The sequence below is a fragment of the Tyto alba genome, unplaced genomic scaffold (assembly GCF_018691265.1).
Source record: "Tyto alba isolate M040663 unplaced genomic scaffold, T.alba_DEE_v4.0 Super-Scaffold_20, whole genome shotgun sequence".
Lineage (NCBI taxonomy): Eukaryota > Metazoa > Chordata > Aves > Strigiformes > Tytonidae > Tyto > Tyto alba.
Window position 1 is genome coordinate 3253266 of NW_024881283.1, and position 27963 is coordinate 3281228.

The 27963-nt window shown below is 39.1% G+C and overlaps 1 protein-coding gene across 4 annotated transcripts; it reads right to left on the reverse strand.

Moving 5' to 3' along the window:
* Nucleotides 1–295: 295 nt before the first annotated feature.
* On the reverse strand, nt 296–27507 carry HNRNPR (heterogeneous nuclear ribonucleoprotein R). Of its 4 annotated transcripts, none has more exons than XM_042793694.1 (11): nt 27377–27507; nt 20867–21032; nt 18454–18572; nt 17921–18028; nt 17101–17214; nt 8985–9161; nt 6137–6272; nt 4850–5055; nt 4009–4158; nt 1812–1933; nt 296–1624 (listed from the first exon to the last, which is right to left on the reverse strand). In XM_042793694.1, exons 1-11 carry the CDS (start codon nt 27449–27451, stop codon nt 1012–1014), a joined length of 1986 nt encoding a protein of 661 aa, XP_042649628.1. In that variant the 5' UTR covers nt 27452–27507; the 3' UTR covers nt 296–1011. The 4 variants fall into 4 exon arrangements, with proteins under 4 accessions (XP_042649628.1, XP_042649627.1, XP_042649630.1 ...); XM_042793693.1 differs by having other exon boundaries at nt 20867–21035; XM_042793696.1 differs by lacking the exon at nt 20867–21032.
* Nucleotides 27508–27963: the final 456 nt, after the last annotated feature.

Here is a 27963-nt window from a genome sequence, read left to right on the forward strand (position 1 = left end):
ATTAGATCTCTGAACGTTTGGATACATTTCAACACTTTTTAAAAGAAAAAAAAGTTTCAAAATTAGATGCTGGTAAATTATTGAACAGCAACTAAACAATCAGCGCCTTTTGGGCTGTCTGCAATTTCTCCTAGTTTTCAGTCTGATGACCACAGTGCTACATGTCGGAAAGCACAAGAAATTTTGCATGAATTTGATCACTCACATAGGCAGTTATACTTTGAAAACAATGTTTTTTCGCAAGAATTACCAATGAAATAATGTTTTAGGACACAATTGAATTTGAAATAGGTAATGTTTTGAATAGATTTTTGAGTTTTATTGAAATCTTACATGAACAAGAAATTGGAAATACAATCACATCAAGGAACAAATTGCCACGGCTTTGACGTTTTAAGCCAAACAAATTTTGTAGGGCAGATTTTCAAAAAGGTGTGAAGTTATAACAATTTAAAAACACAGTTAACCTACTTCTAGGAATGCAAAACATACAATCATGTTATTTTCAATACAAGAAAACTTAATTTGTTGTAATTTCTTAAAACTACTAAGACAAAGCACTAGCTTTTACTTTTATGTACAGCATACTCCTATGTAGTCTATCCCAAATCCAAAAAAAAAAAAAAAAAACAAAAACAAAACAAAACAAAAAAAAAACAAAACAAAAACCAAACCAAAAAAACCTGTCCAAAACCAGAGGTTCTGCAAAATCATGATTGAACAGTGTGCCATTCCTGCTTTTAAACTGCTAAAATGAAGCCTAAAATGATAAAAGCATTGAAACCCCATATGGAGTTCAGGAATTCTGCAAGCCCAGTAATGTCCAAGTGCATTTATGAAAAAAGAAAACTAAGAGACTCGAGTATATACACAATAGAGTGATTCTTCAGCCCAATACAAATGGCAGCCAATCGCTACTGAAGGATGAAACATTAAGCCAATTTTGTTTTGAAGGATGTAGAGCTATAGCCAATTCTATGTTTCCAATATTCTCAATCCCTCCTCACTTGTCTACTTCCACTGTTGCCCATAAGTATCCTGATAAAATTCCTGGTTGTCATTATTGTAACCATAGTTACCGGCATAGTCACCACCTTGCTGGAGCGGCTGCTGAGCGATGGGTTGGGAGCCCCAGTTCTGCTGGTTGTTGGTCTGACGGCGCTTGGAATCAGGTTGGTTGTACCCATCTGCCTTTCTCTTGCCTCCTACGTTGCCCCCACGGTTGCCCCTGGCTCCACGAGCACCGCGTCCTCTCTGCTGCTGTGCAGGACCCCCTCTCCCACCCCTGGCTCCTCTTGGCGGTCCCATGGGTGCCCCCCTCTGTGAATAGCCAGCTCTACCTCTTGGTGGTGGTGCTCCCCGCCCCCTAGGTGGTGGAGGGGCACCTCTCCCACCCCTTCCTCCTCCTCCTCTTCCTCTTATAGCATAGCCATCATCATAGCCGTAATAGGGATCTTCATAGCCACCACGGTAGTCATGATAGTCATAACCATAATAATCGTCATAATAATCTTCATAGCCATAGTAATCTGGGGGATAGCCATATCCACCTCTCCCTCCACGGCCTCTGCCTCTAATAGGAGGTGGCATGCGAGGTGGAGGGTAGTAATAATAGTCTTCATACCTATTAAGAAAAAGAAACGTGCAGTTATTAATCTTCAAAAGTCTCCCAAAATAAAGTATAAGTTTCCCCTTGTTGATTAACAATACACAACACTGAGAAAAGTCATTCAGGTTCTTCTAAACTAGCTCATGTTTTACAGCAGAACTTTATTCAGCAGTATTACAGTAGTGCAAGAATGATCACTCACGCAGTACTTCTGGAGGCCTGTCTGGCAGCCTGACGTTCTTTCCTTTTCTTATCCGGTGGCTTTGCTAACACTATTTCAATTTCTTCCCCTTCTATCTCTTTCCCATTCATTTCATTCATAGCCTGTACAAAAATTAGAAGAGAAACATCTAAAATTTTGTTTCCATTCAAAAGGAAACTAAAACTTACTAAAAGAAATTAGATGTTTGGGCTGCTCCAAGCTTAACTATGCCATGTACTTCATTTCTGTGCTACTTAAATAGAATGTTACATATCTTTCAAGTCCCACTTTAGCAGCATTTAAAAAAAAATACTCTTTATATCATAAGGTGAAAGAATTAAATTAAAACATTGAACATTATTTTAAAGAGATATCAGACATAGTAGCACCATCACTTTTTCTGTCCCTATACCCCCAGAAATGTTTCAGAAATACACTGACAGAAGTTCTCACTACTCACACTGACAAACACTCACTGAACTTGTAAGCCAGGTAGAACATGCACACACACAAAAGAAGGTATCTTTATACTTGGGCTTCCTAGATAGTTGAATGTGCTACATGAGTGCCTCTGAGGTTAAAAGGGGAAAAAAACGAGTGAAACTTGGTGATCACATCGAGAGGCAAGAATTCTCCAAAAAAGTAATGTGTAATTTGTAATTATCAAATGCACACACAAAGAGAACTTAAGTCACATACACAAAGTATGATTAGGACTACACCCCCCCAATTCTTTAACTGGAATTATCTGCTTTCATTTAACATTTCTGGGTATTAACACTCACATTAACAAAGGCTTTACATGTCTGTACAGCTACATGCCTCAGATATACTAGCTATCATGGCAATTTATATCAAAGGCATGAAAATACGTAGACATTGGAATCAATGAGCCAATTCCATACATTTCACGTGTTAATACCATAATGCTTTCATTAAAAAAAAAAAAAACAAACTACACACCCATATACAAAAATATCTAATAAAATTCATAAACCAATGTAGTGGTCATAAATCAGTCACACGGGCAGATGTGGTAGCACTCCAGCTTGTTTCAGAGAAAATGAGCATTAGACATGCTCTGCTGTACTGCATTTGATCTATCTTTTCTCATCAACTGAAACTCTTAAGTTTTCAGTTGCTCAAATCTAACAGAGCATTTAGAAGGTCTACTGTGATCAGACTGTTGAGTGTTCAAAGACATACTACAATAAAACGTCAGGTATTGCTCATTTACCCTTTCTATCAACAATCTCTTACCCTCTCTTGGACATGGTCTAAACCTATCCAAACTGACTTCAACTTCATTATATAGGAGTGACATTAATCCTAAAGCCAAACTCAAGAGTATTCTAAACCCTGTTTTTCTGGGTAGGAAAATTGTAAGCAATTAAATGGTTGTAAAATTACTAAGGTTGAGTAAAGAGCCTTTGAACCGTCTACACAGCCACATATATCACATACAACATACTCGCTCAAGACTACCAGGTGCAAAACACTTCCCTCCTCCCTTCCCTCAAACTAAGGATTTAATGAACAAATGGAGTAATTTCTATAGAATTCAACCCACTGGAGTACAAACAGCAGATATTAATGACCTTCTCAACTGCTCTTAGATACAAAGCAAGACACCCTTGAAGCTTACATTAATGACCTCCAATGTTTAAGAACTCATTTAGAAGAAACCTTCTAGGGAGCATGTAGGGTTAAAAATAGGTAATGCATTCAGGGAGTTGCTAGTGCCATTCTTCTCCCCTTCACAAGACCTTTTCTTTCATTAGTTTTCAATTTCTATTCAATACTTTTGTTGCTCCAGAACTATACACAGCCTTTAAATAGGGGTCTTTGAGAGACAACTGATACCTTCTGTCAGTGTTTCCTCAGAAAAATTGTCTAGGTTGATCTTTTTTTTTTTTGTGTTTCCTCTTCTCTAGACTCTCCTGCATTGGTCTATACCTCTTTTCCAGTCTACTTGTTAACTTGCTACAGTTTTGTCCTTTCCAATTTTCACATCCTCCTAGCTACTGAAATCATAGGAACAAAATTATTAGTGTTAAAATTCTCACAATAGGGACCTTATTAAATGGGCTCTACAAATTGTCTTATTTAGATATTTAGTGTAAAGAAATTTCTTGAAACCATTTGTACAAAATAAACTACTCACATCAATTTAGCTAGGAAAGAACAATCAATCTACCTTCACTGCTGCACCTCTGTCCTCAAAATGAACAAAAGCATAATCCTTCAACTTCTTTACTCTTTCCAGCTTCCCAAATTCAGAAAATGACTTCTCAAGAATTTCTTCTGTCACAGTAGTGGCCAAGTTTCTTACAAATAAAACTTTCACCTGGTAAAAAGAATTAAGAACGAAAGCTGTAATCTTTGAAAGTCAAACCTCAAAGGAAACTAACAAACTAGTAAGATGTTATTCCCTTCTTCCCTGCATTAAGAAATTTTGGGTAACCTTATAAATTCTGTACCTGTTTAAAAAAAATAATAAAAATAGCCTTGTAGTTACCTGAATGAAGTTTCTACTTCTCTCCTTTCACAGTTCCCTTCCATGACCAGAAGAATATCCCAACTTTGATTTTCTGTTTCTGAGATGCTACAAATCCCAGTAAAATTTTAGTAACAGACCTCAACAGCAAAGAGTTATCCCAAATCACAGGGATAAAGAGCATGTAATTCCTTACACTGAACTCATCTCACTCTGGAAAACAGCTTTACAAAATACCCACCTAGTACTCATTATCAGCAGAAGCAGATAATGAACAGACTGACGGGCCAATCCAGAGGCGTAATCCTATAGACTACTAGTTTAAACGTGAACAATAGGTTACAACAGCATGTTCCTAACATCTTACAGTGGCAACTAATTTGCAGAGCTCAGACCACACCAGTTTGTATAGCTTACCACATTAATGCCTTCTAACTGCTTTTTGTGACTCAAAACTAACATTGCTCAACAAATCTTTGTCATTATGGCATACAGAAATTCCTCTCGAGGCACAAGAGCATCCAGTTAAGATTTTACTTACCTTTGCCATGACTTCTGGATCAGGTTCCTCTACTGGATCAGCCCATTCCACTGTCACAACATTTCCCCAGACTTTTACTTTTCCACTCATCAGGCGGCGGCGAGCTTGTGCTGCTGACTTGTGATCCTCATATTCCAAGAAGCAGAACCCTCGATTCTTCTTTTTATCATCAGGTTGATGATACAAGATTACATCCACCAAACCCTCTGAAAAACAGGTCTTTAGTATTAAGCTTCAAAAGGAAAGAAAAAAGAAACATCTAGAGTCTACTCTAAAATGCCTTCACTTTTTTTTGTTTTCAATACACAGCCTTTGAGTTTAACACCTGAAAGGGGGAAGGAACACAAAAAAAGCAAGCCAAATAACAGATATCCATCCAATTTACCCATAGCAGGTGAAATGCTCCAGAACAAACTTACCTCACAATTAGGCCCTGCAAAACATCAACCTGTACAATTCATCCAGTGTGTTGTCTATATTTTGGTTTACCATTTTTACATTTTTGAAAAGCAGTCAGCATTAATATGTGGCATTTCCCCTACCTCCAGGGGAAGCTGGAAGGAATTTCTTCCACATCTCTCCAAAAAGAAGAGATATAGCTAAATGTATATTCACCTTCTGTTTTCACCACTTCCCTGAAGTACTTATAAATAGCAATCCTAAAAAAGAAGCAGTAGGTTAAAACTCTGCTATGGGAACAAGAGAAGGCAATCAAGACCTCAGTCTTTTGTTTAAAGCAGAAGCATTGTTCCAGTGATGAGCTGACTTTTTTTCTTCCTACTTGCTGCATATACTGGGGAACAACACTGAAGAACTGGGACAGAAATTAATCTGCCATTAACTATTTCTACAACAGCATTCCCTCTAAATTAATTTAGTATTCCCTCCTCCCCATCATTCCTCAAAATTACATTTGAGTGTCTCCAAAAACTTCTCAGTTGTAAAAGCAGAATCTGCTGTATATCCAGCTACAAATACAGAGCCTTCACCAGGAAGCTTGAACAGGTAACAGAATTAGGACCTTCACTCATCCAAGTTCATTTGTGCTGTTTCCATCTCAAATTGTAAACCTACAGCATCATTCATTTAATAATCAGTAAAGCCGACACTAGTCCCTTTATATTCTACCATAAAAAATATTTGATATATAAAATTTCTACCAGAAACAAACTTGGAAATAGCTTAAGTGATAGCAGAACGCATCTATCAAACACCTAGACCTACAAAACAGAGAGACTGAATGGTATTTTCGGATCAGTGTGAAAAATCTCATTAAGAAGGTCTTACCCGTGACTTTACTGAACTCTTCCAGTATGTTTTCCTTAGTCTTGTTCTTTGGAATTGATCCAACAAATAACCTGTTGTTTGCCACGGAGATGCACACTCCAAGGTGCTTCCCAGGACGGATTTCATAGTTGTCACACTGACAACATAAAAAGACATTAATTTGCTTTATCCACAATAATAAGGATAAAAAGATCCCCCAAATCATCAAATCACCTATTTGCTTCACGATCTACTACTTTTATATATAGCATATTGAATTCACATTGCAAGAGAATTAGTAGAACTGCAACATTTGGGTCAGCATTTACTTGGAAGAACATTGCTGAGCTTAGGTTTTCCACAGAAACTTTGGAAGTCCTGCTGAATGGAAAGCTACAAAGAAACTGATGTAGGAGGAACAACACCCATAACAGATATAAATGGCATGGGCTAAATTCATTCACCTACTGCTTATCCCAAACTTGAAAGATATTCCTAGACAATTCGTAACTGCTTCCTGTGCTGGGACTCAATGTCAGTCAGTCACTGCTGCAGTTTATTAATAAGCAAATACACAGAATTATAGATACTATGAGTTCTTCTACTTTGATAGCTTTTAAACACTGAGCATATTTGCTGTGATACTCAGAAGTCTAATTCACTGTGTGACCTTGTTCCCACCACCACCACCTCCCACCCTCACAGCAGGGATTTTTTTTTTGACTTTGTAAATGCTAGGACTCCATAAATTTAACTGTTAAGTTTTAAAACTTCCTACTGAAAAAAATTTAGCCCACTCCTACTGAAAAAATTTAGCCCACTTCCTACTGAAAAAAATTTAGCTTGTACCCACAGTTGGATTACTCTGAACACCAACACTCCTGACAGGTCTTCAAAAGTACCTTAGAGTTCAACCTTTTAAAAATATATATACATATAAATGAATTCAAGATAGACATCATCTTTGTTTTAGGTGGGTACTTAATCACAGCCTAAAAGATTGGATATCTGATCATCAACCAGCTTCTGAAAATCTCATCCAATCCTTTAAAAGCAAGTTTTCAGCCATTTTTACACTAGCTGAGATGTAGACATACAGATGACAGAGCAATACCTTTGGTAACCTTCTTCATATTTAAGAACTACAGCAACGTTAAGGTACCACAGGCTATCAAAAAACATCACTTTAAGGAAGACAAAAACATCTCAGAATTTTGCAACAGTGATTCATAACACAATAAAACTTTGTGTTCCAATGCCACAAACTTAATCTGAATCTGCTTTTCAAATTATATCTTATCTTACAAAGCCATTTTACCTAGAATCAATCCCATTCCCATTGGTACCTGAAAACGTAAGCAGAAGGCCCACCTGGTATAGAGAAACCAAGTCTTAAAAATTTCAAGCTTATTTTCTGAAAGAACCTCACTTTGGTATCAAGGTTTATTTAGCGCCAAAATTTAGCATGTATCTGCCCCATTTTCCTTTCTGTCAGTAGTCTGTAGAATTTATTTCACATAAATAGAAGCTCGGCCCCATTACCAGATAATGGTAGGGTAGAAAAAGTAGGGGGAAAGGAATCCAGATACAGGACTTAATAATCACACAAATGCACCTATTTGGTGATATCCAATAATATCCAGGGTATGGAGGCCAGTCTTCCATCACTCCCCACATCTCCTGTCACTTCATCTTCCCTTTGATCTCCCTCAATCAGTAAAAACAGTAATAACTCTGAGCACCTTCAACTTGGTCAAAAAAGTTTCAAAACAATTTTTCCATCATGACAGTAGCTCATATCTACCATCTTCAAACACTGAAACCCAGAAGCAATCAATTGCAAAAACATACTTCATGCACCTCCTTCAGGAAACATCCAAGTAAATTCTAAAAAGGAAAACCAGCCTAAGCAGGGGCATGCTATTCCCAGTCCTGGAAGAGCCTAACGTAACTGCAACTATTTCTACATACATTAGAATATTTGATGGAACAAACACTAAAACATTTAGAGGCAATGACTTCTTGTGAAGCCTTTACAATGCAACAGAAGCACATCTTAAGTTTCTGCATATTTTTGGGGTTTGTTTGGTTGTTTTTGTGTTGTTTTTCCCCCCCCCAAGACTAACCAGATGTTTATTTCCCCCTGCCCCACTTTTCTCCCACTTCTTCATACAGGATCAGCTGAACTCTGCTAAGGCAAGTGAGATAAAGCATTACACATGTTTTGGTTCAAAGTACAAACTGTATTTCACAGGCACTTCCAAAACCTTGTGAGATAAACATTGATCTGCCTAATTCTACTTTCCCCTCAGGCAGAGGCAAGGCCAAATGAACCAGGGCCCCAGTCAGACTGCTGTCTCTCATTTTAACTCTCTAGGGATTGCTGTGTTCCTTGCCAAACCATCTAGATGCAGGCCAAGTCAGGTTTCCATGTATCGAGCTGACTGCATGACTGCCATTGGAAAGAACTAAAGGCTACCATGAATTATAAAGAGCACAAAGTCAGACACTTCCTCCACAGCAGCAGCAAAACAAAGCATCTCTATTAGCTCTTTGTAGAAGGAAGGGTGATAAAACTTAAACACAGTGAAGCTTAAAGAATATAGCTTCCAGTTTTAATCAAGTAAGCTCGTATTATAATCACCCAAGTACACCAGCAGACTGCAGTAGGCTATAGCAGATTATGGTCCTAAAAGTAAAACATTATTTGTATATACTAAATCAAACCAGGAGACAATTTTTAAGGAAGTAAAATTTTGAGTTTGCAAATGGAGGCTTTAATGAAGCACTTCAAAGACTTCATTATCTAAGAGATTACCAGCATGCCTGCTGTTTACATTACCTTGTCCAGTCTGAAAATGTTACTCACCAGTTTGACTGCTTCCTGTGCTGCATCCTTACTACAAAAAGTAATGAAAGCATAACCTCTGTTTTGACCAGAAAGAGGATCCATCATGAGGCGCAGATCCCAAATTGGACCAGCTTTCTCAAAGAGTGGTACCAATTCATCTTCATACAAGTCTCGTGGAATCTTACCAACAAAAACCTAAGGAAGAAGACATTTAAAGCTTTTTCAGAAATCCAAACTTACTTTCAGTATTTGAAAGTATCTGGGAAAGGAAGTACATTGCAGCATAAACCATCACAGCAGAAACACAGGAAGTCTTCTAGACCTCCTGCTGTTAGCACTAGGTTTTACATATGGAAAACCTGGTTTTGTTATTCATATTGAAATTGTAAATTTCCATCACTGATGAGGTAAATGGTTCTTGCCAGGTTATAATTTTGGCAATTAAAACCAAAGACCTTACAGACTATTTAGTTGGGTATACTATATTAATGCAGGCCAAGCACATCCTTGCTCTTGCAGTATTTTCAAATTGTTCTGTAACCCAAACTTCACTGGAAAAAGAGACAAAAAAAAAAAGTCTACAAAAATCCTTAAATTGCTCAATGCACATTCTCCACTTTTAATATATAGTGTAATCTTATTTCTATCTCTGTTTGTTTCAGCTTCCACCAACTGAATGTTTGTGTGTTGCCGGGGTTTTGGTAGCAGAGGAAGGGGTTACAGAGGTAGCCTCCTGTGAGAAGCTTCTCAGAGTTCCCCAGCTCCAAGTCAGATGCACCTCTGGCCAGGGCCGAGCCAATTAGCAACAGTGGCTGTGCTTCTGTGAGAGCTTATTTAAAAAGGAGAACCTGAGAGGAGGTGGGGGAGCTTGGAAGGAGACACCTCTGCAAACACCAATGCCAGTGGAGGGGGCCGGGCGGGACACTGAGGTGTGCCAGGGCAAAGCCCCCCCTACAGCCCATGGTGAGACGACAGGGCTGTGCCGCTCCCCACAAACACAGACCAGTGGAGCAGATGCCCACGCATGGCCTGGGGAGGACCCCACACTGGAGCAGGCGGCTGCACCCGAAGAAGGCTGGGACTCTCAGGGAAGCCCCGACAGGTGTAGTTCAGCACTGGGAGGACTGCAGCCCACAGGAGTGATCCAGACTGTGGCAGTTCAGGGAGAGATGCAGCCCATGGCAAGGACTCGTGTCAGAGAAAGTTCATGGAGGACTGTGTCCCATGAGAGACACCACACTGGAACAGGGGAAGAATGTGAGGAGTCCTCCCCTAGACAGGAAGAAGCAGCAGCAACAACAGGTGATAAACTGACCACAACTCCCATCATGTGCCCCTCTGCACTGCTGTGGGGGAAGAAGAAAAACTAGGAACAAAGCTGAGCCCAGGAAGGAGGGAGCAGTGGGGGGAAAGGTGTTTTTAAGATGTGGTTGTATTTCTCACTGTCCTACTCTGTTAAGTGGCGGTGGTTGATTTAAATTTATGTTCTTTTTCTTCCCCCATGGAATCTGCCTTTTGCCCGTAACCATAATGGGTAAGCCATCCCTCCCTGCACCTATCTTGATTCCCAAGCCTCTTGTTTTATTTTATCCTTACCATTCCTGAGGGGAAAGAGGTGAGCAAGTGGCTCTGTGGTTCTCAGTCACCCTCTGGGCTCAAACCACAGCAATGTTTTAATATTTGTTTGAGAAAGTCTAGAGTCCTCCTGTTTTTATTCCTTGCACAAAGCAATGGCAATAACCTGTGGTAAAGTTTTGTTAAGGAGTTCAGTCTCTTCAGCTGAGGTCTCCCTAGAAAGCTTCCCCCCTCCCCCAATTGTTTAATCGCTGCAGCTCTCCTAAATTCTCAAAATCTCTGAATTCTAATACAAGCAAAACATTCTAAACTCCCATTAAGATCAAATTCTACTTAGTTTAACTTCAAATAATTTTTTTTTTTAGAAAAAAAGCTAGGAGTCAACCTTTTCCATCGAGGCAAGGCCTTGCTGTAGTCATACCTGGTACTGAAGACTCAGCAGATAATTTCAAAACTAAAGACACTCAGAATGTCCATGTAAGCATTAATATGAACAAACTCACAAGGAGAGTGTGATGACTCTGATTTTTAAAATATGGAACATAAATTATTTCCCTTCAAAGGAAAGCCAGAACCTTTAGATGTTTATGTTGAACAGATATTCCTAAAATTCAGTTTCCAGAACATTTCTTTGACTTACGTTAGCCTCTCTCAGTTCAGCGCGAATGCCAACTGACCATGATCTAGTTCTGATTGGGGAAAAGAGGAATGTATTTATCATACTGAGTGAAACCTCAATGGCAGAGCAAACAGGCTTTCCTCCACCCCATCTCCCTGAAAAGCTTAGAAACCTCTACAGACAGGTATTTCCATTGTCATTACCTAGAACACATTTCATTCTAAAACCCATGCACAGTTGTGGAAGACAAAAAACTGATACCATCATGGAAATGCACAAGAAAACTTGCTACTAAGACAGTGAAACTGTCAGTTGACCTCTCCACAAATAGTGATTAAATCAGTCAAACGTAAAAAGTTGGCACTCAATTCTTTGTTTCAGATGCCACCATTTCCAGCAGAAACTGAAAGCAACAGACAGAAGACTTGAGAAAAATAAAAAACCCTAATCCAAATACAAAGGCTACTTTTCCAGTTATTTAATTACCACAAGGTTTACCATCCTGAAAGCTTCCATTTCTTCCTTTCTTTCTAGTCTCTGTTTCACTTCCTACAAACTTTAGACAACTGACAGTTCCACAAGATTGCTACTACAGTTCAGTTCAGGTAATAACACTCTTTACAGGCCTTGAGCCTGTAAACGTAATACACTGATGAACTACAAGATCAATATCAGACATGACAAACACCAGGTGAACATCTTGCAATGGTCAGAAGAAACATCTGCAGTAATTTTTTTTAACATATGTTGATAAGCTTGAATAAAGTTGCTTAATTACCAAAGAACGTAGTTATCAGATGTCTTGTTTCACTTTTTAGTTCCACAACAAGAGTACTGTGGAAAAGATCTGAAAACTGTCATTATTGGTGAAACAATATATAAGAGATCTTGTCTAGGTAGGATGCAGCTGCATCACTTCTGGGTCTTTGTTGAAATCACTGACCATTAGACTTACTTTTTCCAGTTTTGTTTCCCAAAGACCTGTACAAAGTACTCCATTTTACTTCTTCCTTATTACCATTTTAGAAGATCAATCTGAAAAGTCTTAACTAGGAAAAAATTCAATTTCAGTTTCATTAACAACTTTATAGAGCATTATTGGGGGTGCAATCCACTTCTGCACTCTAGATGATATGTCCTTCAGTTATTTCAACAACTGAGCCACTTTTGTTGTCATCACAAACTAAGAGAAGATTACTATAGCACTGCAAGAGCTTCCTCAAAAGCTCTCTCCTTTTAATAGTTCCTTTCATGTGCTTTGCAGTCAGTCTTTCCTAAACAACAGATTTGTGTTAATTAATGTAGGCTGCATGACTGCTTCATCTCATCCAAATCTACAATCTTCATTTAAAAAAAAAAAAAATGGAAAAAAGTTCTGGCATAGTGCAAAACCCTTTCAACCCCCACAGTTCTTACAGTACAAAAGCAACATTCCATTTGTGTACTAAATCCAGCACAAGCTTTGTCTAGTTTAACTCCTGCTGAGTTTATAATACCATTGCTTCTTAAGTTAGTGTTATTACAGTAACTGATTCTCCCCATTCAATTTATTATGGACAAAAGCAGTTTAAATTGCCCTGACATCTCTGGCTACATAACATTTTCCAGACTGCAAGTTAATCTCAGAACGCTTCTCTGACTTTTTGTTACAAGCTCTGACCATGCACTCACAGAAAAGCAGATACAATACTAACTTATCATTCACAGAGGTAAAAGGAGTTTTGCACTTTTGGTAACAACATTCAAAAGTGTTTATCACACATTTATCCAATAAATTTTAGCTCTGAAAAGGACATGTAGCGATTCCACAATTTTACAGTCTGAATTGTTATATAGATATCTAAGCTTGCACATCATCTTAGCATGTTACGGGCAAATAATCTATTTACAGAATATTAAAGTTTTCACTTCACATCACTAAAAAACACTGAAAGAGAATTCTCTCAAAACTTTAAGAGAACTTACTTTACCTTGAGATCCCTTAATAATACCGAAACCAAGCCAGTAATCAGTACAGACTTAAGCCAATTACTGTCTTCATGCTAGCTGCACTGTGCTAATTTTGGGAAGTGCTTTCCTCCTTTACCTATTATAATGGGGTAAAAAGCTGGGTTTTACAGTTATCAGTGAAGCTTCCTGTTCTTCCAATGACGTCTTAAGTAGTATTATATTCATCTATAGCAAAAGGTAAAGGATAGAAATCAAGTACCACATCAGTCACCTCTAATTTTTGGCCTGTCCAGACTAACATTACACTATATACATGTAAGATTTTTTTTTTTTACACTCTTCTAATAAGAAGAAAAAAAAAAAAAAAGAAAAAAGAAAAAAGAAAAAAGAAAAGGTCCTTCAGTTTTCCTCAGTTTAACAACTAAAAGCTCCTCAGAGTAAGGAGACTGAAGATCAGGAGTGGAAAACGTATTTTAACCTGTTTAGCAAATACAGCTCAACCTCAATAGATATTACCCACAAACTCAGACACTACAGATACAGTGCTGAATTAACCATCCAGTATTATCCAGCTGAAACACTGGATGCTTGTCTTGTTTGCCTGAAAGCTTCATCATCCCTGAAAAGTATTCGATTTATGACTAAAATTCCTTTTGTTCCTTATACACTTAAATTCCTCCACACTGTGACTGAATTTAGTGAAATATTTATAACATGTTCTTTCATTGTCTTGTCTGCACTTAATTTCAAAAGCTACTGAAATTGCTATGTAGCTGTTACTAATGTCTAGGTGTCCTCCAATGTCACTGAACAACTGGTTTATTTTAAACCACAATAAGACAACTTAAAGTAGTTTTGTCTAAAAAAAAGATGGAATTTAAGAATACAAAACCAATTATTTTTTTCAGCATTGCTTGCATATATACTTTAGTAAAGCGATAAACCACAATTACCACAGAGCAAGCATACCTAAGCAGAGTTTGAGAATTTATGAAAATCATCAGTTGCCATCATTCACTTCAAGGACCCATTCTAATTATTTCCCCCTGCAAGGAATTTATTTTTCATCATGGAATACTAATATTCCCTTTAAAAATCATCCTTACTGTGATGCTCCTAAGCATCTTCTTGACAGTATACATGAAAGCTTCAGCATCTCAAAGGATGCAAAACTAATCTATAAACTGAAAGACATTCACGAAGTTGAACATTTTCTTAAATCTAATCTGGTGGTTTATATTAGAATCTCCAGAAGAACTCCTGTATCAAAGACTAGTCATAGTGTGATTGAGAATATTCAAAAGTATTTAGAATAAACTACAAAACAACCAGTTAGGGACCAAAACCTTGCAGAATAGGTAAGCAAGGAAATACACAGCTCAAACATTTTTGTAACAAAACTCACAGCTTGCTACAAAGATGCACAGGTTCAGTCATGACCTTGAATTTCCAAATATGCCCACTGACTAGACTTTGTCCTTCAGAAGGGAAAAAAAAAAACAAAACAAAACAATAAAACCCTTCCAACCATCTTTATAAAAAGAACAGCTGGTATAACAGGAGGTAAGAAAAGGCAGAGAAAAAAGATCTTATAAACTTTAAGCAGAAAAGCACTGTACAAGACCCTTGGGGATAATCAGTTATTAATATCTGCAAATGCAAATGACAAATCCCATGGGAGAAGGAAACACCCAAATAATTGCTTCCATTCTCATCCAATAAACACTCCCATAAATGTCTCCAAGTGTCAAGATCACGCGGCCTCACTATAAGCAAAATACTTTACACTAGAGCAGCAAGTCCTTAAATAAAACAAATACTCAAGTTTAATATAAAATCTTATTGCAATTATTTTCTCCTCCAAATCTTCACACAGCTGTAACTGCTTTGTCTTTATTACAGAATCACATTCCAAAAAGGTCCAGCTGCTCTTAAAACCCACGCACTTGAAAAAAATACATCAGACAGCTTCACCTACACAATCCTTTCAGCAAAGTGTTCACTGTGACAATTTGTGAACATTCAACATGTTGAACACCCATAAGATTGTTTATCAATACTTCAGTTTTACTGCATAATGTTTGGCTACATACCGAAAGAGTTAAAGCTACGGTTAACATGTAATAAATTCCACTCTGTTTTAAAAAGACAAATTAGTTGGTGTACAATTATTTAAAGCAGAAAGATTTAAAGCTGAGAGAAAAAAAATCTACCTAGTACGTATCTTCTTGAAGTCAGTAACAGTACTTGGGTATCCTTAAAAACCAGAAGTTTGCCATTACTGACAGTGACAGCTCTGGCACCAACATATCTGAGCTGACACAAGCTATGAGAGCTTCAGTATCATTGAAATAAGTTTCAAACACAGAAGATTCACTGTCACAATCCAAAGGGATACATCTTGTGGTTTTTTGTATTTTTACCCACAGTATTAGAAAAGAGGCATTTATACTCCTATGTAACCAGGACAATAGGAAAGTGGTTCTCAAAAGCTTAAAAACACACCCAACTCATCCTGGAAAAAAAGTGCCAGTGTCTCCAGTCACTTGTGTTCAAACATGCTCTGTCCAGTCTACCAAATCATAAAATCATGCTGAAGTTGTTGGTTACTGTGCCTCAGATCTGAGCAGCAAGAGCTAAAGACTAAATTTAATAAAGCATACACCAGTTTCAGCAAGCGGTTCAGCATCTCAGCCAGTCAAACCAAGCAGCAGGTCTAAAGCAGTAATCAGTCGTTAAATCCTACAAAACACCAGCAATAAACTAATTTGGTAGAGGTATGATTTCTGTAACTAGTTGGTTGGGTTTTGCTACAGCCTCTAATGCTGATTCATGGCAGAAGCATTTATGTTCTCATCTTAAGGGAGTTTCCACAAGTTACCCATTGTAGCAAGCTTCAGGAAACTTAAAAGGGTAAAACCACTCTAAATAGTATTAAAGCACAGCTGACTTCACAGCTTTCCTGTGACTTCCTAAAGAGGCTAATCAGCACACATAGGTCAAAATACTTCAGATGAGTCGAGTATTTTCAGTCATGAATAAACCAGGATAGTTCAGTTGGAAGGGAACTACAGTGATCACCTAGTCCCACTGCCTAACCACTTCAAGGCTAGCCAAAACCTAACGCGTGTTAAGGGCACTGTCCAAATGCTTCTTAAACACCAACAGGTTTGGGGCACCAACCACCTCTCTAAGAAGCCTGTTACAGGGTTTGACCACCTTCTCAGTTAAAGAACTGCTTCCTAATGTCAGTGAGGCATGGTGCAATGATGTAACACGTTATGCCATCACATAATCACCCTGGTAACATCACGAAGTTGGTGAAAAACTTCTAAGCCACTTTTCTGAATGCACAAATGCAAAAATCTACAAAAGAAAACAAGCTACACGGACCCTTTCAGTGTGGTAGTTTCTCTATCAGTCCATGCAAGCATCAAGGATGTTTTCATGTAGACTGAAACAAAAGCAAATAAACAATTTCTTAATAACTACTGATCTCCACTGTCCTCTTCAAAACTCTGTATGTGAGTGTCTTTATACAATACCCAAGACTTTTTCACTTTCGGCACGTTGCATGACATTGCTACTGTCACTTAAATCTCATTTACATTGTAGAGTCAAATACCTTTGAGTCATGTTTTTATCTATCTATACAGCTAATACCTACATTGACCACTTTTTGAGTGATGGACCATAAGCTTTAGGGTAGACCACAAAGTCTGGCAATTTAATGATCTATTTTACATTGTAAGAAATTTTACATAGCCCTTCCTAGTACATTCCACATGCTTTTCCTCCCTCAACCTATTGCTCTGTCATTTGCAGAATACCAAGGAGTAAGAAAGACTGATTAAGACACACACAGAAGAATGCTTTCTTCTGCAATACTAAAAACATTCACTTGCAATATAGTTTATTTTCAAGTACTTCTTACTTATCAGTTTGCACAAACATACAAAATAACAATCAGATTACTCTGAATATACTAACCTCTGTTCCAATACCAGGCTGAACACCAGAATATACAGTATCTGGAGGAGGCCCCCCATATTTCCTCTGTCCTGTAGTTACATCCAAAGTGTAACCAGTCCTCTCTAGCAAAGCCTGAAAGAAAATTGTCACATTAGCTACTGGGAGGAGGAAAGTGGGGGCAGAAAATAGGTTAAATTAGAGGGAAAACAAAACACCCCAAAAAACACCCCATTGTAAGATAAGCATTTACTTACCTGCTCCTTGCCACATTTGATAACAATATATATCTGAACAGAACCCACAAAAAACCCTGTTATTTGGGGGGTTTAAGCAACCACCACCACAAAGAGCAACATTTGTTTTATACTACAAGGTCAAAGGAAAGAATTCACCTTTCCCTTATTTTCCATTCTATATGTAGTACCCCTAGAACTCTAGAACACCAGGCAATTCTTTTCACCTACTCTGTACTCGGGTTTTTGCACAACAGAAGAGTTTCTTAATATACTAATACCTTGGTGAAATGTCCAATCGGTCCCCAAATAATTTTCTGAGTACATAAAAGCTTTAATATAAAAGGACAACTAGGACAATTTTTAAATAGACCTTACATAACATTAAGTTCATGCATTTTGGCAATTGTGTAATTGGTAAGATCTGCGTTTTGAACAAGCACTCTCTTTCGGATCTCTATCATGCACACATTTCTTTAAAGTCAAGTGCAAATATACTTATGCAGGTAGTATTGATGCTTTTTAAGTACATCCAAAATTACTTCAGTCTACGTACAGGTAATATATCAGCTAGTACAGAATAATCAGTATTTTCTAAATGTTACCTTAATCTTTGCTTCATCTGGTCCCTTTGTCGATTCCTGTACTTTGCTGCCTTGTTTCTCTCTTTGCCTGTAGGTCTTCATAACTCCACATAAAAATGCACTTTTGTTCTGTAGATACAATTTACAAAATAATTCAATTGTGTGTATGACAAGCCCTGGGAATCCACCGAATCTTACACTCCACACCGTGAGGTCACTATAACAAGTCAATGCAATAAACAAAGTGTCAAAAGAATCCTTTAGAAAAATATAACAATTAATTGAACAAACATGTCAGACTGAAAAAAATCACCAGATTCCAGATAGTACTTTTACCTTTTTTTCTCAATTGCATGCTCATTTTTATTATCTGGGAGCTTTTGCTTTGAACTCAAATACCTACACATTTAAGGAAATTTTTGACAGGTTTATGATTTGGGTTTGAAATACGAATACAAAAACATCAAAGAATTTTTAAGTTACAACTCTCCTGCCAATAATGCCAGAACACTATTTATACTTATGTGCTCACACTCCTGGAGCTCTCACCTTACCTGTACATGCGACAGGTCACTTTCTTTAAACTGCTGTAATACAGAGAGGGCTCCTTCTTCATTAAATTCCCTAAGAGCATCAATTGCTCTTTCATCAAGATCGACATAAGCTACCAACCCTAAAAGTTAAAGATAAAGAAGTTACAGATTTCTACTGAATTTCATACAAACTAAGAACTATGCAGTTTGCTCTTAAAGTTACGTTCCATAGCAACAGAATTATACATTTAATATAATTACATATTCCTACACAAGTATATGAAAGAACATGAGTACAACAATGAAAAAAGTTAAATTAAAATGTATATACCTAAGCACTGACTGACGTGCAAGTTTATACCTCATGTGTAACAGTTTTCTAACATTCAGGAATCCAATCTGCTGTAAAGCAGATCTACTAAAAGCAGTATTACACGCCAGGGTTGGAACAATGAACTCTGGCTCATGTCTAAGAATTTGGATTTTGTTTGTCTTTCATTTTAAGTTTCACACTTCCTTCTCTTGAATGGAGCTGTTCTAGAGTAAGCTGACATGTGAACATTACAGGTACCCTATCGTACATGAAAAGAAACTACCTAACTGGCAATCAATACTTATGAAGCTCTATCCCACAAAATGTTAGGAAATAGAATGGTTGTTCACTCTTTCCTCCAACTTAAAAAAAAAAAACATAAATCAGTGGACTTCTTATATGTCTAAAATAATATTTTTTTTTTTACTCATTTTGTTGCTCTATGCAGTTCCAAGAGCCAGAATTTTAAAAGTTATTATATTTTGAGCCCTGCTATGTACCCGAAAAGGACAATGTTAATTTTACAGGTACAGACTCCCCCAAGAAACATTGGACCAGTTCTGAAGTACTTTTTCTTTTTAAGGATCTTTACAGGATATTTCTTTCCTTTTGTAATGCACTTGCATAAGCTGTGGAGCGTGAGAAGTATAGACTAAGATTTGCACTTTTTAAACTACACAGCAAAATTCAGGACAGATGCCAAGAACTCCACACACTTTGCAACAGCTTCATCTCAAAAATACACAGATTATTTAACTGCTACTTGATTTCAAAAATGCACAGTAGTGCCAAGCCCAAGGACTACATTTCAGAAGTGATCCTGCATATTGGAAGGCACCTGTATATTTCATATAAGACCTCAGCAGATTAAAAATCCCTGAATTCAACCCCAAATTTAGCTTGGGTGTCAAAAGCAGTTTGCTTCACTGACAAATCCCTGCACAATGCAAACATCTTCAGTGGCATTAAGGAAGTGTGACTAACTGTTTTCAGGTTACTCATGTCGTGGAATTATACTAGGTAGTCAGGTTCTGGGCTGAAAATCTTTTAAATCCCTTGAGAACTCCTCACAACACAACCTAACTGCAACACGTGTTAGAGCCCCACAAGTTCCTCTGCCCAGGCATTTACACCTTCTCTCAAACCATCAAGTGCATATCATCATGACCCACAGTTAGAAAGTGCATGTCTGAAGCCAATAAAAGCTGGTAAAGGCTTGATGAACGCTCACTGTGACTGACTTCCAAAAGATCACCCACAGGAGCCAGAGTATCATACTGAAGATTGATAAGGTATTGTTTTTGAACTGCCTTCACTTGATCAGTGGAATTTTGACTCTTTTCAACAAAAACTGTCATCTTGCCACCAAGGCATTCAAGATCAGCACATAGAGCAGTTCTACTGCTTCTTGTAAATCTGTTCACAGAACACACTCTAAAGAGGAAGACTCTGTCTACAGGACAAAATAAGGGGGTTACAAAAAACATAGAAAAACCTTTGTATATGAAGAAACCTCTCTAGAAGTTGCAGAGACCACTTGCTACCAGCAAGATATTACTCGATTTGCTAGATAGCTTAGTCCTCAACTTTGTTGAAAAGCAGTTAGTGTCAAACTGAACATTTCAGTGTAATAACCAACATGGATTAAACTGTCCACTCAGAACTAGAGAGAACAAAAAAATCCACAGGCAGACTCATTTCAAATGTAGTCCCAGGCAAGACAAGCTAGTTGCTTCCCTCACTAAGTCACCTATCCAGCCTTTGAGTGTTAAGGAACCACTGTGAGGAGTTGACAGTAGAAAAGTAAAAGCAAAATGATGATTCAGATTGAAAAAAAAAAGTACAGTTTAGTATGCTCAAACATACATCTTTATTTGACAACATCTAAGAAACTAGTGCTCTGTGCCCTAAAGCAACTAAGATATTACATACAACACTAAGGATGTGTCAAGTAATTAGTCAATGTCAAACCCAATTTGCCTTTAGGGAAGTCAAAGTAGCAAAACATTCAGAGCTACACAGATCAAAAACAATGAATTTTTAAACCTTAATCTATAAAAATTTGAAAATGGTATGCCCTCACTTTCATAACCAGTCAGAAACAAGAAATGCATATTATACCTGTCTGAAATATTTCATCAAGTCTCTCTGCCACCTTCTGTGGGAGGCCTGCCTCTATCAGTGTCTTGTAGTGTTCTGTGTGAGTTACACTGGAAGTATCCATTGGTTCTTCCTCTTCTTTTAACTGTACCGCATTACCATTCACCTGATTAGCCATTTTATTATGCTGCTGGAAAAAATTCAGGAGCTATATTACAATAAGCCAGAAATAACTAGTTTGTAGGACAATGCATGATTTATCTAAACTAATTTGTATACATGCTGCAAATGACCTGTATCAAAAGTTTTATTTAATACTTCTTGGATGCAGCTGATCTAAGTTTCAAAAGAACGTACAATCCTTAATACTGTGGCAAATGTACATGGAAGAATTTACATAATTTTTTTTAAAAGTGTACTTCATGTACATAACGATGTCTAAACTTTATCTGCTGATTGTCAGTAAGTTAACTGGTTACCATAGCAGCTAGAATGTACGGGGATACGATAATAACATCCTTCAACAAAGAATCAGAAGAGCTAGTGCTATTTTCATTTCCCATTCCTCTACTTTCAAAACAATTGTTTAAAATGTAGTGAACACATAACCCTGCAGGGTAGCTTAATGTATAAAGATGTCAACACTTGTTTGCTAATTTTCACTTTCTTGGCTTGTTGCCATGTCTTCCTTCAAACCCAACATGCTGCATAAGACTAGCCAAACACTTTCTCACAACACTGTCAGAACTCAGTAAGGACAGAAAGAGAAATATTTAACTCTAATGCACATTATAATTTGAAGCTGCAACTGAACTGTTTCCATGCTTTCACTTTTACTCAAATAGGAGCTCTACAAATCACAGCTACTTTTTTTATAATATATAACTTACTGGTTTAAAAGGAAGCCATGACTGCAGCATCTTCAGTTCTTATATTCATAAAAAGACTTGCTTTCAGAATTAACAAACTGATTCCAAATATGTGCACTGAAAAACGCACAACTATCTTCTCAGACAATTCCAGTGGGCTTTGCCCAATTCATTAAAAACAGTTTCAATTTCTCAATTAGCCAGCCAGCTGATATTTAGCACTCTCAAATAAAAAGGCTGGCACAAGACAATTCAACTACCCAGCAGAGAACATTAGGATGATCAGCTGTTCAAGTTCAGAAATTAAGCGAGCCTTGGGCTTTGAAGGATAGGGAAGAAGTTGATGATCAGCAGTGAAATGATAACCAGATAGACATATGCAGCATGGTCAGCGCAATGCAATTAAGTACTGAAATACAGGTATGAAGATGATTCAAGAACATTTTTTTTAAAAAAATGCTGAAGCCTCAAGCTATTTACTATGCTCCAAACATAACCACAACTCTAACAGTCACCTGTATACCCATCCCTTTCAGTCTACAGGTCAGGAACTTTTTGAAAGATACCTATAAAGATTTGCAGGCTTGAGCAAGAAAAAAAAAAAAGTATCATTTTTCTTAAGACTGAAAAGTCACGATTTTACTAAAGCTATCTTGAGTTGAAGGGCAATTTTAGAGAGATAACACAGCCTCACATTGTTCCTCTGTCAGATGTCACTTCTTTATGCAATTCGCAAGGAAAAGAAAGGAAGTTTTCCATAGCTACATAGCACATAAATCTTGTTACACACACATTATGTTACTTGAAGAGAAATTGCTTTCTAACCAATTCAGTTTACCTAAATGCAATGGTGATTATAGCCTAATTACAGAAGAAAAGAAATGCTACCTGAAGACTACAATAATGCTTACCTATCAATTACAGGTATTAACTGAACTCTCAAAACACTAACCGAACATGAAGTTCCTATAGGTTACAAAAATCACGGAAAACAAAATCAGCTAGATGTCTGCTTGCTACATAGCCTCTGCAAGATCTCAGATTTGAAACAGTGCAGAGCAGAGGGGGTTTAGTTAAACTGAAAATGCTTTGGGTACAGTATCATTCTCAATCCCTCTTCTTAAAAATATATATCAAAGTGGTTGTTTCTGTGTTCACCTTTTTACTGTCTTATAAAATCAGTTACTTACACATATGGTCTTTTCTCTATACAGAAAAACCCACCAAAAACTGTGAGGCTAAGCCAGTACATAAACACGGACAAGTTATTTGAAGCAATTACAAGTACCTTCTAAACTTCAATGGCTTATGGTGATGCTTCCGGACATTTTTTTTATGAACCCAGATTAGCTTGCAAGTGTCACATACCCAAAAGTTTACCACTGTTCTCAGCGTTGTCTATAAATGAACAAAAGGTTGACAGCTATGCTGTGTCCAGGCAGAAACACCTCATCCACAGTTCAGTAACTCTAACTTCTGACAGGCAAGATTTGCAGCCTAACGGCATGAAAAAAACTCTACCTTCATCAGAAACATACACCACTGTGTGGAGCAATACCTAACCCATAAGTATCATATTACTACACAGCACCACAGCTGATCAAATGCTTTTTAAGTAGGCTTTTAGACAATGTAAATTAAGTCTCAACATTTTAATTCACTAGCTGTATAGTTTGTTTTTGCTTAAGAATTAGCATCCTCATAAAGAACTTAAATGCAGTGCATGTTCACCATCCAGAAAGTTAAAATTTGAACACCTGAGCTGAACCTATTTCCTGTTACACAAACTTAATTTTAAAGACTTTCTTAAAGAAATTTACTCTGGAAAATTTTGAAGTGACATCAGCGTAAAAATATTCAGCTCCCAATAGTATCCAGTAGAAATGTATTTCTTTTCACAGTTACAGTAATAGATTCCCTGCTGGCTTTGCTAGCTTGGCCTGATATCTGAGATTAGACCAATTTTTCTTCCTGAATGAGCATCAACAACCAAAATTATACCTTTCACAATACTGAATCTGCACTCTGAGTTCAGCAGAGATACTTGGTTGAAAGTCATAGCTGAAAAAGATCATTTAGCTCTCCCTCTAGATAACATCGGCCAGACGGAGCTATCAAGAAAAATATTTTTAACTTAGTTTTATCAGTAAGGAAAACACACAATGATTTTATTCACATTTTTGTTCTCCTCTAAAAAAATATTAAAAGCATATCAAAGAAAAAGAGGAGTGGTATCTATGTTTGCATGTGCAGTATGTCCACGTGACTCAGCCTCTGACCAGCCAGGCCACACTGAAGAGCACTCCCATGCACCCAAGAGTTTTTAATCTGCATTCAGTAACTCAAATATCTAAAAAATAGGGAGACTGGTTGAAAAGATTTTAAGTGTGGATTATAAGTAAAGAATTATGTATATTAGTATGTGTGGGATATGTATTTGTTTTAAAATTGTGCAGAAATGGATGAATTTAAAACAGTGTACACAAAAACATGCTTACCAAATGAGCAGTAGTAATACACATTGGGGGCAAACTTTACATAGGCAAGGAAGCTTTCCCTGGTGCCTGAGAGGTTACCTAGCTTCACCACCTCAGAACTGTGCATATGGGCAAGGAAAGGATTGTCTTGTTTCAAACTTCACACTGTTGTTGCCAACCATGTTTTTAGCCATCCACTATCTTTCACCTAGAATTCCTGCAACTCAGTAAAGTAACTTGTAAAGTGAGTAGTCCCTTTCTCTAATCATACCACAAGTAGGAGGTTAAAACTGCAAGTGCTTCTAAGTTACCCCATAACAACTTTCTTTTTCATGTTTAGTAACTCAAATGGCTCAAACAGTAATTTTCCTTGGGGGGGGGGGGGGGGGGGCGGGGCGGAGAAGGGTGCATAAAATAACACACACCTCAGCCTGACAGTGTGTAGCATCTTGAAAACAAGCTTGATCTCAGCCTCAATCCGACAACCACTGGTTCAACAGCCATGATGTTACTATTCTCTGTATTTTATACCACGTCTCTAACAGAGGTTGCCACCCACAGACTATCTAACTCCATCCAATTATTTATAAATTCACAGACTAATTAATGCAAAACATGCTTAGTAACAGCTTAAATGAGCAGGAATGGCAATTTCTGACAAAGGGACAATATCTCAAACTACCATAACCAACTTCACAGTGATTATCTACCAATACAGTTCTCAGCCTTCTGCTATGTAACTTTTGATTTCATTGAGAAACTAAACTTGTTTGGCTCAGGTGCACAGGAAGCTTAAGTAATTCATACAGAAAAACTCCACACTGAAGTAATTTGACTTGCTTATGTTACTATTCCTTCTATCCAATAGATCATTGTGTCAAGCATTTAAGTTATTGCAGATTAAAAATAGCATTAAGGAGAAGTTTGGGTTTGTTTTTTTTTTTGCTTTTGTGTTTAAAATGAACCACAAGAAAACAAGTGTTGTCCCTGCAGTCATGCCTTACATTTCAAGAAGGTTCTTGTCAAAACAGGAAGGTAAGATACACATGAGTGAATAGAAGAACTCACATTAAAAGACTGAACTGGGGACTTATTAAAGCCTTACTTGTTCACAAACATTACTGGCACATCCCTTTATTTTTTAAATAAAGGCAGTATAGCCATTTCTTTTGTTCCATAGCTTATTTAAACTATTAAAATACACTTTTTGTGATTAAGATATACTGTTTATTAGCATAAATTACAAGACTTGTTTCAAAGTTATCACACCCTGAAGACCTTTACACATTAGCCAGGTTTCCATACCAGCATTTCAGTGTCAGACTAACTTTATGACAAAAGTGTAGTTAGCACCCTCACCGCTCAAGTACGGAGTTCTCAGCCTTTCTCACTCTGTAAACCCATGGAATGAAAAAATCTGCAAACTTCCACCATGATGTTAAGCAGGAGACTAGCACAGCCCATTCAAAAACTATGCTTCTTATCTACACAAGTATCTTTGGGAGATGACTTTACAACAGGTTAGCAAGGTGTACATCATTGCCACTAAAATATAACACTGATTACATCAGCAGCTTTTTGTTGCATTTTGCTAACCTGAACTATAAAGTCTGTATAAGCTCATTTCTCTCTGGAGTTAGCCATTCATAGCTCATCTAGTTGTTTGTGTTGTACAGAACAACTTTTGTGATGCTCCAGTTCCAAAGCAACACTTCAACAAAAAATGAGCTTTGTTCTAACGACTTTATCATCAAAGAATTTTTCAGATCTTTGCCTAAGAAAGCAGGGAGTATTGCTTTTTTTGAAAGAACTAGCAAGCTGAGTGTTAGCGGGAGGTTAAAATATATCCCAACAGTGTTCAAATCTAGGCAGAAAAACTGAGGGGTAAGGATATTAAGTACTGGTGGGAAATAGTGTTTCTAAGATACAAAATTCTCAAGCACTCTGCTAGTTTGCAAACACCACGGTTTGCGTAGGTAAAAAAAAAAATAATTACACTGCAAGATGCAGAATTCTGGTTGGACTACCTTTACTTTTAGAAGATAAGTAAAAAATTCAGTATTAAACAAAGTATAATCTCAAAAGGAAAAAAAAAAAAAAAAACCAAAAACAGCTTCATGAGCATTAACAGCCTTCACAGCACTAACTGCTGGCAGGATCTTTTAGTGTTGTATACAGGCAAGAGTGAATGCAAACAACTTTTTCAAGGAGTAGTCTGGCATATTTTAAGTACATAATTAGCCATGTTCAAAAACTGACAGGTAACAAGGATGCTAAAACGTAGTAACTAGGATCTTTATTTTAAAAATAATAGCAATGATAATGTATTTAAGCAACACTTTCGAAGATTTGGTAAAGGCCTTTAGTAAGAGATCATTTAAGAAGAACAGTGTCTTAGCAACAAAATCCTAAAGAACTTCTCCCTCGGAGCATTTGACAAGTGCTACTCTCCCAACCAAAGCACTAAGCACAAACCTAAGAGTTGGGAGTAGGTGCAATGCAGTTTTCCCTCCCTACAGCCAGATCTATCAGAATATACGCTACGCAGAACTTGAGAGAGCACTGCAACAGCGATGCTATTTCTGCTGAAAGCTTCCCTCCAGTACGCAGGAGCACACCGCAGCGCAGGCCAGGCAGCAGCCGGGGACGCTGCCGACCCGCGCGCCTGAACTACTGCGGTACCGCAGCTCCGCGGCGTCGGGAGGGGAATCGAGAAGGGGCCCGGCTCTCAGAGCAGCGGCCGCGCCGCCACGGCCACCCGCGGAAGCACCGCGAGAAGAGCCCGTCCTGGCTCCCCGCCACATGCAACCCTAATCCGCACGGCAGGGTGGAGCGGGGGCAGCCTCCGCCCGCGACCGCGCCGCCTTCCCCGCGCAGGGCCGGGACCGGCGCCGGGCCGCCCTCCCCTCGCCGGGCCGCAGGGCCCGCCCCCCCGCCCGGGCCGCTCCCCAGCGCCAGCTCCCGCCCGCCCCACCGAACGGACGCGGCGCGGCCGGCACCGCGGGGCGCCGCCACCCCGCCCCGCCGCGCGGCGCCAGCGCCCCGGGCCCGCTGCCGCCAGCGCCCGGGGCCTACCTGGAGCTCGCGGCTGCCCGCCCCGCCGCGGGAGCCCCCTCCGCCCCCCCCGGCCGCGGAGCCCGCCCCCGCGCCCTCCCCCGCGCGAGGCGGCCCCCCCGAGGACTCACCGGAGCGGGGCCTGCGCGGCGCAGCTCGGGCCCAAGCAGCGACGGCAAATGGCGCGCGCTCCTCCTTCTCCTCATGGACGGCGGCGCGACCCCGGCAACACGCGGGGTTTCCCGGAACTGTTTCCAGGGACCACTGCTTCACCCACTCAGGAGCTCACAGTCTGGACGAGCGGCCAGGGGCGCCTATGAGACGCAGGAGGCGGGACACACCGCTCCCACCGAGGACCAATGAAAGGGAGGCGCCGCAGCCAATGGCGCAGCGCCTTCAACCCGGCGCGCCGGTAGGGCCGGCGCAGGGGCGATTTAAAGGGGCAGCACCGCCCGCGGCCTCCGAACAAAGGGAGCGCGCGAGGCTGGCCCCGCCCCGCCCGCGCTTCGCCCGGCGGGGCTCACCCGGCTCGGGGGGCGGGCAGCGGGTCCCCGCCGCGCTAACGCCCCCGCCGGTGCCGGGGCTGGCCACGGCCGGCCCCGCCGCCCGGAGTGACGAGGGAAAGGTGCGCGGCGGCGGCAGAAGCTGCGGTTCAGGTCCTCCTCAGGATCGGTGTGAGGGACTCGGATATCTGGGCCTGCTGTTCTGTAATTAATCT